Source organism: Rhipicephalus sanguineus, chromosome 2, assembly GCF_013339695.2.
Source record: "Rhipicephalus sanguineus isolate Rsan-2018 chromosome 2, BIME_Rsan_1.4, whole genome shotgun sequence".
Classification (NCBI taxonomy): domain Eukaryota; kingdom Metazoa; phylum Arthropoda; class Arachnida; order Ixodida; family Ixodidae; genus Rhipicephalus; species Rhipicephalus sanguineus.
This window is the reverse complement of record NC_051177.1, coordinates 215,691,501-215,702,398: the sequence shown is the minus strand read 5'-3', so window position 1 is coordinate 215,702,398 and position 10,898 is coordinate 215,691,501. Positions and strand designations below refer to the sequence as shown.

At 47.3% G+C, this 10,898-nt stretch overlaps 1 protein-coding gene across 2 annotated transcripts in view; it reads right to left on the bottom strand.

Moving 5' to 3' along the window:
- Positions 1-297: 297 nt before the first annotated feature.
- LOC119384074 (DENN domain-containing protein 2D) overlaps positions 298-10,898 on the bottom strand; it is a 184,981-nt gene continuing 174,380 nt past the window's right edge. For both annotated transcript variants that reach the window (XM_037652354.2, XM_037652355.2), the window contains exons 16-17: positions 2,867-2,959; positions 298-432 (exon numbers count right to left, since the gene is read on the bottom strand). In XM_037652354.2, coding sequence (XP_037508282.1) covers positions 392-432; positions 2,867-2,959 — 134 coding nt within the window. In that variant the 3' untranslated portion in view covers positions 298-391. The remainder of the gene's footprint in view (positions 433-2,866; positions 2,960-10,898) is intronic.

Here is a 10,898-nt window from a genome sequence, read left to right as displayed (position 1 = left end):
GCAAAGCCTGAACGAGCCGACATGGCTGGTCATTTTCTACATGTACCTTATTTATGTGTTTGATGACTGTGCCGTTTTTTTTTTTTGCTGTTGTTTTCGCATTCCGATCGCTCCCCTTTAAACGATGCTTCGAACCGTTGCCTAGATACACATTGTTTTACACCGGGCTAGTGTTAGAAAATCTGCCAGTGAAATAAGCTCTCATTTGTGGACAAAGATTTGCATGCAGCATAAAAATATTATATAATTTATTTTTTAAATATGTACATAAGATCATCATATGGTCACGGGGCTGTATAGCGCATAAAATCCAAAGGCATGTGTTCGCAATGGCCGTTCATTTTGTTCACGAAAGCCTTCCAAGTTGCAGAGCAGCGACGAGCCGTCCGCTTCACTCTCGATAAAAGGCCTTCAAGTTCCGGAACTTTTCACCTGCACAAACAAACACGCAATAGATACAACATGAATTCGCATTGTAGGGGCCACAAACCATGGCATCGCAAGGTAGGCACTCACCCTACCCTTAGCCAACATAGCAGGAAAAGTTGCAGAACAGCGCAAAAAACAGGACAGCGAACACACAGGACACAGCGGTGTCTATCAACATGAACCAACCAGCCCACCTAGGAACCTTTGAGCAGGCTTATGGCGTGTCGTAGATAGAAAACTGTCATCATCACGAAGCGGCACGCGCTCAATGGGCGCCCAAGCATTCTGTACAGATGGTTAACAGCAGAAGCTCAAACGTGCTCACCAGCTCCGCTGTGACCCAGCCTTGCATGACTTAGTGCACACTGCGCTAACTTTTTTTTTTCTATGCGCGCGGCAAAACAAATGCACGCACGCACAACTAACACGCACAGTCACCCACATATACCCAGTAGTGATGGGCGCCTGGTGTTTCCGCGAACTGGTTTTTACCTTCCAGAGATATGCGAATGTTCTTTTCTTGTCAGAACCACTGACGCTGCACTGACGCACGTGCCTTCTTGATCTCGATGGCCTCCTTTATGTCCCGTTGAGTTGGTTGTCTCCTTTTGTTACAACGAAGACTTGCTCGAGATATACCAGGCATATCTCGAGCAAGTCCGCCCATTAAGGCATCGACCAGTTTGGCCGTTATAGGCCCAGCCGCACGATAAGGGAATACGATACACGACAGCTTGTTGGCATGGCGCGTATTTTGTACGGTGCTTTTTTCCACTGGTTCCTTTCTGCTTGTCAGTGTTTACACGGCGGTACATTGTTGAAGCCTTGTCAGGAGCTGAAAACAGTGTCTTCAGGCCTCGTCTATCGCGCGAATGGCTCAGAGCGTGAATGTACGGCAACACGACACGAGGCTTTCTTGCATTGCCTTGACAAGATGAGGTCCTGCTGGAGTTATTACTTTTCAGCTTTTCAAGCATCGCCTCACAAATGGCGGTCAGCATTTCTTGAGCGTATCCCGCGTCACTGCGTCTAGGCCTGTCATTTAAATGTTTCTAACAATTCATGGTGGCACGACCTTCGTACTGTCGATGATAAATCTGCAGAACCCAACGCTCGTTTCGCGGTCCTTGAGTGGCCAGAGGCAAGCGGAGGAAACCCTCATTGTGCGTCCCGTCACCGCTCTTCTTTCATCCAGCGTTGTACTGCAGCGTCACGAAAGTCGCATAACAATCATTTAGGCATGGCTCCAGTACCTGCCTCCCTCACGCACGCTCCAAACGCTAGATGCAGGAGCGGCCAAGCACCTGCTTCCGAGCAGCCTGACGCGAAACTTTATTCAGCTGATAAGTAGGCGCAAGTCCGCTGCTGGGAAAATGATACCGAGAATAAGCACACAGCACACCTTGCATCGGACGCCGTGAACGGTTCGCTTCGTTTTTAGATGCGAAGAACCTTTTTCTCGGGGCTGTGTCCGTATAGCTCCATTGGCGACCGTCCGCTTTCTACCACCAAGCATAGCCATCTGAGCGCGCGCGCGCGCCAAGAAGAAGTCTTCTTCCTCTTGTTCTTCGACCGCCTTGATGATGATACGTGCAGAGCACTTTAGGGGCCCGGGCTGCCGTATGCTGTCCTAGCTTGGCGTAACGCAGACAAAACCATGCGTGCTGGCACGCGCTAGCGCGTTCGGGCCTGTGTAAAGGGCTGGGTAAGACGCTGTGGCCTCTCCCTCTTACACTCTCTCAGCAATCACGTGATGGCGTCGGGGAACGAGATTCTGCAGACGCACGATAAACCCGCGTGGCGTGCTCCAACAAGAGTTAGGGACGAGTAACAGTAACTACAGTGAATTCATGGTGTGCTCCACTTGCAAGAACGCGTTAACATGCAAGGTGCCCGTGATGAACGGAACTTTAAGTCGACCCATGCGCTGCTTCGCATCCCCACATGGTCCCCTTTAGTAAGAGAAGGTGAAATTTTTTTTGCTTGTATGTTTTTTTTTGCGCTAAACCGTTGAGAGCACTTTCGGCGGTCAAAAAGGGTTGCAGCATCCGCGGTGATAAGCAAGGATCAAAAATGAAAGCGAGAGGCGTCGTTGGCGCCACGCATGCTCAGATGTGGCTTACCTACTTACGACAGCAGGTGTCACTCGTACAGTTCCGAGCGCGACGTTCCGTCGTTCTAGACATAAGTGTTGACCACTGTACATGCATACATACATGACACAGATGCGATAGCGAACAACACGTCACGACATGAATGCCTTGATTTGGCAAACAATGTGGTGTATGCACTTCCTGGCTGACTGTTTCGCATTACATCGATGCCCACAGCGCGTAGGATCTGCCTGTTTTTTAAAATACCAACAATGCGGCGGCGTTCCTCCCGTTTATAGACTGGCATATATATAAAACAATTAAGCATAGCAGGACTCGCTTACCAATTGTCTTGACCTTCTTGCCAAGGTCACGCAGAGAGCGGGTCGTCTGCTCAAGGTCCAGTAAGTATTCCCCTGCCCGCCGCTCGAATAGCCCTGGCAAAAGACATGTCCTGTTCTTTTGACATTCATAAATGCACTGGATAAACATGTGCGGCAAAAGATACTACGTACACAGCCATTTCACCACTTCAAATCATGCGTAACCACACCCGTACGTTGCCAATTACATCATTATTTTGTTGTTTTTGTGACTGATCGATCGATTGTTACTGGTTATTTTATCACAGGACTCACGAGCCGAAATGGTGGAAGGGAGCAAAAACACAGAGAGAGAAGAAACACGAGCGTGGTGTTCACTTCTTTGCGCTCGTTTCCACCACCAACCACATTTACAGTCTTAATTAATGCAGCACTTGTATTAGGTGTGCACTGCAATTCGCAGAAGGCGATCGCGGCAGCCGCACGTCCGCGCACGTTTCGCTCTGAATGTGTTTTCCCGTCTGAGCAGCAGCTCCTGACCTTTGTTCTACAAGGTCGCCATCCAGGCCCCAGCGTTTGCGACGTTGGTGAAAGATGGTTGAGCCATGGATCGCGCGAAGACGCAACCACTGATTCAGCTCATCTGCAAGCTTTACGAGAAATCACGAAGAGGCGCTAAGCAACTACAACTCTTCTGCTACGAGGCCTTCGTTAGTCATTATAAAGATACTCGGCTCTCGATCGCGAGGTCCTTGTTACTTACAATACACGACAGTGCCGAACCACGCTATTTTTCTAAATGCGAACCGCTGCACTTCAGGCAGCATCATGTGACTTTTCATTTGTAAGCTGACAAACAAATGCTTTGCACATAAAAGTGCAAGGAAAACAATGTTAATGTACCTTAATATTCTTTAGTAATTCACCAAATACTTTCCCCAGAAAGTATTCGTGAGTGTAATCAATCACAATTTTGACTGAAGTAATTGTAGTTTGTAACTTATTTGCCATAAAAATACTGAGCGTGACCGAACACGCACAAAATATACACAGCGCATAGAAACTGCCGGAGGGCAATGCTGATACTCATGCATGGCCTACACATTCTATCAGACATGTTCACATGTCGGCAGACTGAAAATCATTCAATCCAAACTTTCGCTTCTGTCTCTCCGATGCTCATACAAACACGTGCTGCGGAGTGAAGAGCAGCGAAGCTGGGGAAGCGTTCCGACGGCAACGCGCGCTTCCGGGCGCGCAGAAGTTCCTCGTATTGCATCAAAAGACATCGCTGCCACGTCCACGACAGGGGGCATCCTAGATCATTTCTTCGTAAGAGGCATCCAGGATTTCCACCAGCTGCACTATACCTCGCACTTCACTACACTTAGACCGTTCGTAGCCGCGATCACGAACGGATCCCATTAAGAGTCCAGTCCAGCTGCTGGTGCTCACTCATCACGGTGATGATGACCTTATTCAAGAACTGTCAAGAACCCCTTCTACACATACAAACGGGTTCGTGAAACATGCATGCATTCTTCGTCATAAAACGGACAAGTATAAGCATAACAACTGTAACTGTGACTGTAACGTACGTGCAGTGCGCCTGCGCGTACCACTCGGCTGTGAATATATCTAAGGAAACTTTCCTGAATGAAGTTTAATTGCGAGTAACGCCTGTCTTGTGCATCTGTGTTCCTTCTTTGTACTGTTCGGATTCGGCTATTCAGTATTGAAGAATATAAGCATTACATATCAGCTTACCGCGTCTGGTGTTGGTAACAGCCATGTTGCTGTTGGCATCGTTACGCAACTGTAAACAACTGGTTACATAATACATATGCGACTCTTCCAAATATGAGTGTGCGTATACCACTTCCACATTTCTCTGACGTCGTTCCGTAATGTTTCGCTCAATGTGAAAAATTACGCCACAGTCACCATCCCGCGCATGCTTCGCATAACATCGATTTCCATGGTATGTGGGATCTGCAGAATTTTTTTTCTTCTAGTCACTTTCAGGGGTGGAAGCGGGCTTCAGTCTTTTAGAGCAGGCCGGGGAGCAGAAATAATGCTGCTTTGGGGTAGTAAAAGGGGAGTTTTGGAGCAGCCTTGGAGCACCAAAAGGTGTGTTTTGGAACTATGCAAGTTACTTATGGAGCACATTTCTAGGGTCAAACATCATTGTTAAGTGAAATTTCCAAAAAATTCCAATGGTTCTTAGTGAACATTTAACACTGATGAACCGACCAGACTTACCACACACACACACACACGCGCACACACACACACACACACACACACACACACACACACACACACACACACACACACACACACACACACACACACACACACACACACACACACACATTGAATGTGCATTTAAACCTAGGAGTGTTAGTCAGCGCCGATCGCAGCCATGGCGGTGAGTGCGGTACACTCTTTTTCTGTCTGTTGGCGTCACGCAGCACGTGATCTTTCTTTTTTACGAGCTGGCAGCTGACCAATAATCCCTCGCATACTACCTGAAGGCATTAAGTCTGCAAGAACGCGATCCTTGCTATGAATGAAGGGAAGAAAATTACTTTCAAGGGCTCGTTTTTCTTTGTTAGACACAATATTAATGAGAACAGACAGTTCTACCAAGGAAAGTATAGGGGATGTTATTTGTACTAATTAAGATATAAATGTGAAGCAAGTAAAGTGGACGAAAAGATGACTCCCCGTGACGCCAACAGGCAGAAAAAGAGTCACTCATCGTCATGGCTGCGACAGTGTCTTTGGCATTACTGTCTGTTAGTTCTCATTATTATTGTGTCTAACAAAGAAAAACGAGCCCTTAAGAGTTATCCCCTTTCCTTCATTCATAGCGAGGGTCTCGTTCTGGCAGACTTGATGACTTCAGGTAGTATCCGACGGATTATTGGTCAGCTGCCAGCTCGTAAAAAAGGAAGATCACGTGCTACGTCATGCCAACAGGCAGAAAAAGTGTTCCACGCTCACCCCCATGGCTGCGATCGGTGCTGACTAACACTCCTAGGTTTAAATGCACATATATACCCCAGAAAGTGGACGGGGGGATGACCGCTGCCGTAGCTCAGTGGTAGAGCATCGGACGCGTTAATCGAAGGTCGCAGGTTCTTTTCCTGCCGGCGGCAAGTTATCTTTTCGTCCACTTTACTTTCTTCACATTTATATCCTAATTACTACAAATAACATCCCCTATACTTTCCTTGGCATTACTGTCTGTTAGTTCTCATTATTATTGTGTCTAACAAAGCAAAACGAGCCCTTGAAAGTCATTTTCTTTCCTTTATGTGTGTGTGTGTGTGTGTGTGTGTGTGTGTGTGTGTGTGTGTGTGTGTGTGTGTGTGTGTGTGTGTGTGTGTGTGTGTGTGTGTGTGTGTGTGTGCGTGTGTGTGTGTGTGTGCCCATCACTAAAACATCCCAGCTGACAGCGCAATAACTCGGAGAAAAGAGATAAGCGAGGATTTGGATTTGTAGTGAACAAGGCTCCCGTATGCGGGGCCGAAACATCAAGTAAACTGTGTTACTTCTTCAGTCAGTGTATCTTTTCACGTTTACACTTAGCTACACTTGACAAGACCTCAGACAAATGAAAAACGTTCATGTTAATAAAGCACCGCAGCTGACATGAGTAACAACTGAAGACTGAAGATAAGCTAGTGAAAGTTACCTTGATTCTAAACCCAATGAGACTATATAAAAATATTTAAAATGCTTATGCCCGCATCATCAACGCGCCGCAGCAGACGTGAGAACCGTGAAGAAAACGGAGATAAGTAATACGCTGCTTAGCTAAACCTGACTACACTTCGAGAAATTTTTTTTAAGTGTTCACATTGACAAAACACAACTGCTGACATGTATAAAAGAGAAGCCGAGAGAAGTGAAACGTTCACTTCTATTACGACAGCAATTACATGGACACTCTCGGACGGTTTTTGCAGTCGCCGTCATTTTACAGCGGATCTGTTATGCTTTTCTTTATGCGGTTAGCGTCACCAGAAAAGTATCATCATCAGGAACAGGTATGAGCCATTGAAAGCGGGTAATCCAAGTCCAATTCCCATTGAGGCTAGTTAAGCCAGGCTCAGGAAGATAATACAGACCAAATTGAGATAATACAGACCAAGTTGAGCCTTTTTAAGCCCAAGCAAGTCTAATTAGTGCTGATTAACACATACACAAGAAAGACTAATTGAACTGTGTGTGATCGAACCAAGCCCACTCAAGATGGTTGAGTTTCGTGTGGCCTAATTAAGCTACATGTGCCTAAGTGAGCTAATTGAGCTGTGTCAGAGTAAGTATAGCTAAATCCAATTAAGCATAGTCGATCATATCTCATAATTAGGCCGAGCACAATCAAGGCTAATTAAGTCACATCTAATAAGGTCGATCATATTTAATCCCCATTAAGTCTAATATTAATTAATACTAAGGCTAATTAGGGCTAGCTTGTGCGTGATCAAACTACGCTCACCCGAGAAACTTGAGTTTCATGTGTCCCAATTATGCTAACGGAGCCTAATTGAGATTGAGCCAAGCTGGAACTAGTTAGGAGACTACCAGCTCCGCTGTGACTGAGCCTTGAGCCTCTAGCGCAAACGGCCTACATTTTTTCTGTATAATGTCCAAATCGATAACATCGCAACGCGCATCGCATGATTACGCGCGAGTAAAAGCAAGCAAGCGCTGAGGACGAACGCGCCTGAAGCAGAAATGAAACAAGCCGGCCATCTCAATCGCACGAAGGATGCGTGCGATAACATTGCTCCGCGTGCGAGACCTGTCGTCGGTTGCCCCTCAGGAAACGGCCCGCCCGTCTCTCATTGGGCTAAGGAGCATGAAGACAGCCAGAGGAGGGTGGGGAACTGCATGGCTCGACCAGCAGCTGCGAACTTTGATTGTAATGGCGCGGTCGCTAGCGCTGGCACGCGCGCTATTTCGGCAGACATCAGCAAACGGCCCGCTTAAAGTCCCTAGATTTTCCCTCTTTAGGCCCGCTTACTTCGTGTTGAGACGACAGAAAGCACGAAAACTACTTCGCTCCCTGGAGCGGCCGTATTCTCTTATACTAGCGCTTTCTTGAGTTACGCGAGGCCATACACAAAAGAATTAGCTGTCAGCCTTAGTTCGCATAACATTCCAATTTCTTGCTATCACATTCACTGCTTCGCCCTTACGGCAAAACTGATTTGTTCGCGCGTCACCAACCTCACGGAGAGCACGCCAGGTGATGATGATGGTGACAGGAGCTCGCTTGGGCGCACCACGCCGCGGATGACAGCAGCACATGAAGCTATCAAAGATAGGATGGCTAGCCACCTTAACCAAAGACCCATTGGGAGCACCTTCGCCGCAATAACGGGTTTTCGAGCAGGATGGCACAGCAGGAGCGGATTGGCGCAGCGTGACGAAAATGGCGCAGCACTTCCGCCCCTGCACTTTTCCATGCTCACAAGTTGCTTGGTGAGTGTTCTTGCATTTTCTGGGCAACTCATGGTTGACTTGCTGCAGGTTTTCAATTTCCTTGAGTAGTTTCTCAACATCGCGTTCCTCTGGCACTTGTGGTGTGGGTCCCTTAGAAGAACACGAGGAGGTAGAGCTGTATCTAACAGCCTCTGCAAAGCTCACTGTTTTCTTCGATCTTAATCCTGATCGGGATCTGCCCCTCGATCTGGACATTCCTCTCTGTGTACACGAGGTGCTACTATTCGTAGTGCCCGAGGAGATGTGTCGGAAATCGAGTCCGAGTCGATGAACGAGAACAGCTGTGACTTCTGTTCCTCTTGTTTCAATCGTTGATTCCTCGCATAAGAGGAGGGGAGCCGGTTTTAGCTTTTTCTTGCAATCTTTTCCAGCAGTTTAGTGAGGAAGGTTGAGAACTCGCTTATGGGGTTGCATTAATGTTCATTTGATTGGCTGGCTTGATAACCCTTGTAACAAAAATTAGGTTTAGGTTGCGGGCACACATCTTGCCAGTGTCCCAGAGCTCCGCAGGTTCCACACAGAACTGTACTGCCTTTCGGCATGGTCGGCATCTTATTTGGGCTCCCTCTACTTTTACATAGAATCGGACGTGCAGGCCATGAAAACAAATGGCCTACTTTCCTGTATTACGTCCTTCTGGTCAACTGTGAACACTGGTCATTTTATTTAAAATGGATGAAACAAATAATCCTGTATTTCTTTCTCGAAAACAAATCTGATCGGTTCCACTGACATAAAGTATCCTGCAATGTTTGCACTGAAATATTCGTTTACTCAAAAATAAGCGACCCGATCTTCAATTACTCATTTATGAATTTTCATTCTTGTTCGATGCCACATTTTATATTGAAACGTGGGGCAAAGATAAGGATGACAGACTCAGTTTTTCTGTTCAATTGCCCAACGTGCCGTGAAGGAAATAATGCATGCAATGTGTATTGCTTGTGCCACGTGTGATAGTCTTGAAATACTTACAGCTTGCGCTGCTCTTTTTGCCTATAGGCCACCAGACAGAAATCCTGACAGCTTCTCTTGCTTCTATGAGAAGATTCTGAGCTACAAAGCTTTCTTTAAGCAAGAGACTAACATATGTTAGGTCACTCTAGGACACAGCAAGTTATGAATGCCATGACTGTATCAAATGACTTTAATAGTTATGTTACTTTGCCAACCAGAATTACAAAAAAGAGTGCCGCTTTATACACTTGTTCATAAAAAATATGGACAGTAACAACATCACTGCCGGACTTTTGTCAGAGGATATCAGCGATCATCTTGCTATAAGTCAACTGCCGATTTTTCGGACTCCCTAGGGACCGCGAAAGCGTCCGAAAAATCGAGCAGTCCGAAAAAACAAATTCATGCTTTTTTATTCTGCTCAAGTGGTAAAATCGCCACAGCCACGTCCGAAATAGCTTTAATGCCTCCCAGAACAATTATCAGGCATTCTGGTGCGTGCCCAGGCTTTCGCAAATACATTCGGTACCTGCCGCGAACCCGGCTTAACTACGTACGTGCCAACAGCCACTTTTGCATCTCGTGACGAGCGCCGCTAATAACAGCAAAGCGTGGAATAGATTACGCGTATCTCGCATGAAGCGTTTGTAAACGATGACGCGGAACAGAAAGACTGTTGCGGAAGAGCGGACGACTCGTCCGGCTTTCCCCGATGCGTGTGCGTATGTAAACATGCGCACACACATCAGCGAATCGCCGCCGATACGCAGCATTTGCTGCCGTGTCAAGCCGATCGTTTCTAGTTGTGTGCAGCACACGCCGTCACTTTACTGTTGCCGACGCCGTCACTTTACTGTTGCTGTATCGTACGCACGCATTTATCATGAAGGGGTTCGTGATGCGCACTTAGTTCCTGACCGCACACGGGCGCGGCAATGGCGAGCTGGTTTCGTCCGCGAAGGCAACGCGTCTATGCGGCGTACTTGGCGGTCTCGCACAAAGAGGTAGCAGGAATGGCGGCGCGGCGCATTTGGATTCTCGCCTATTAAATGCGTGCAGTATGCATGCAACTGCGCTAGGCCACGTGCACTACCGAGCAGTTAACTGAAGATGCTTATCGCAAGGGTTGTCAGCGATTAAGCCGTACTGGCGCGTTTGCCAGCTGCCGCCATCACGCCTCCGTGCATAACATCGCCGCGATAGCGGCCCCTTTGAATTTCTGGTCTGCTTCACCCTATAACGCTTCGGCATTGCGGCAAAGCTGACTTTCGGACTCTGCTACTGTCTCAAACAGATCAACTCGCGAAAGCGCTGGTTCGAACGTACGAGATGATAGACGCGGAAGAGGTGGGGGCTTCAAATAATGCCTTTCGGACCTGCAATTTGGGCAGAAAGTCCGAAAAATCGGACGCGGAATAGCTTCAGCGTCCGAAATTTTGGACGTTCTAATACATTGAAGTCCATGGGGCTGGTGACGGTGCCGCGAAAGCGTCCGAATTTCGAGCATGTCCGGAAAATCGGGCTTCCGAAAAATCGGCAGTTGACTGTATTTATCTTTATAAAAACACACTTCGCG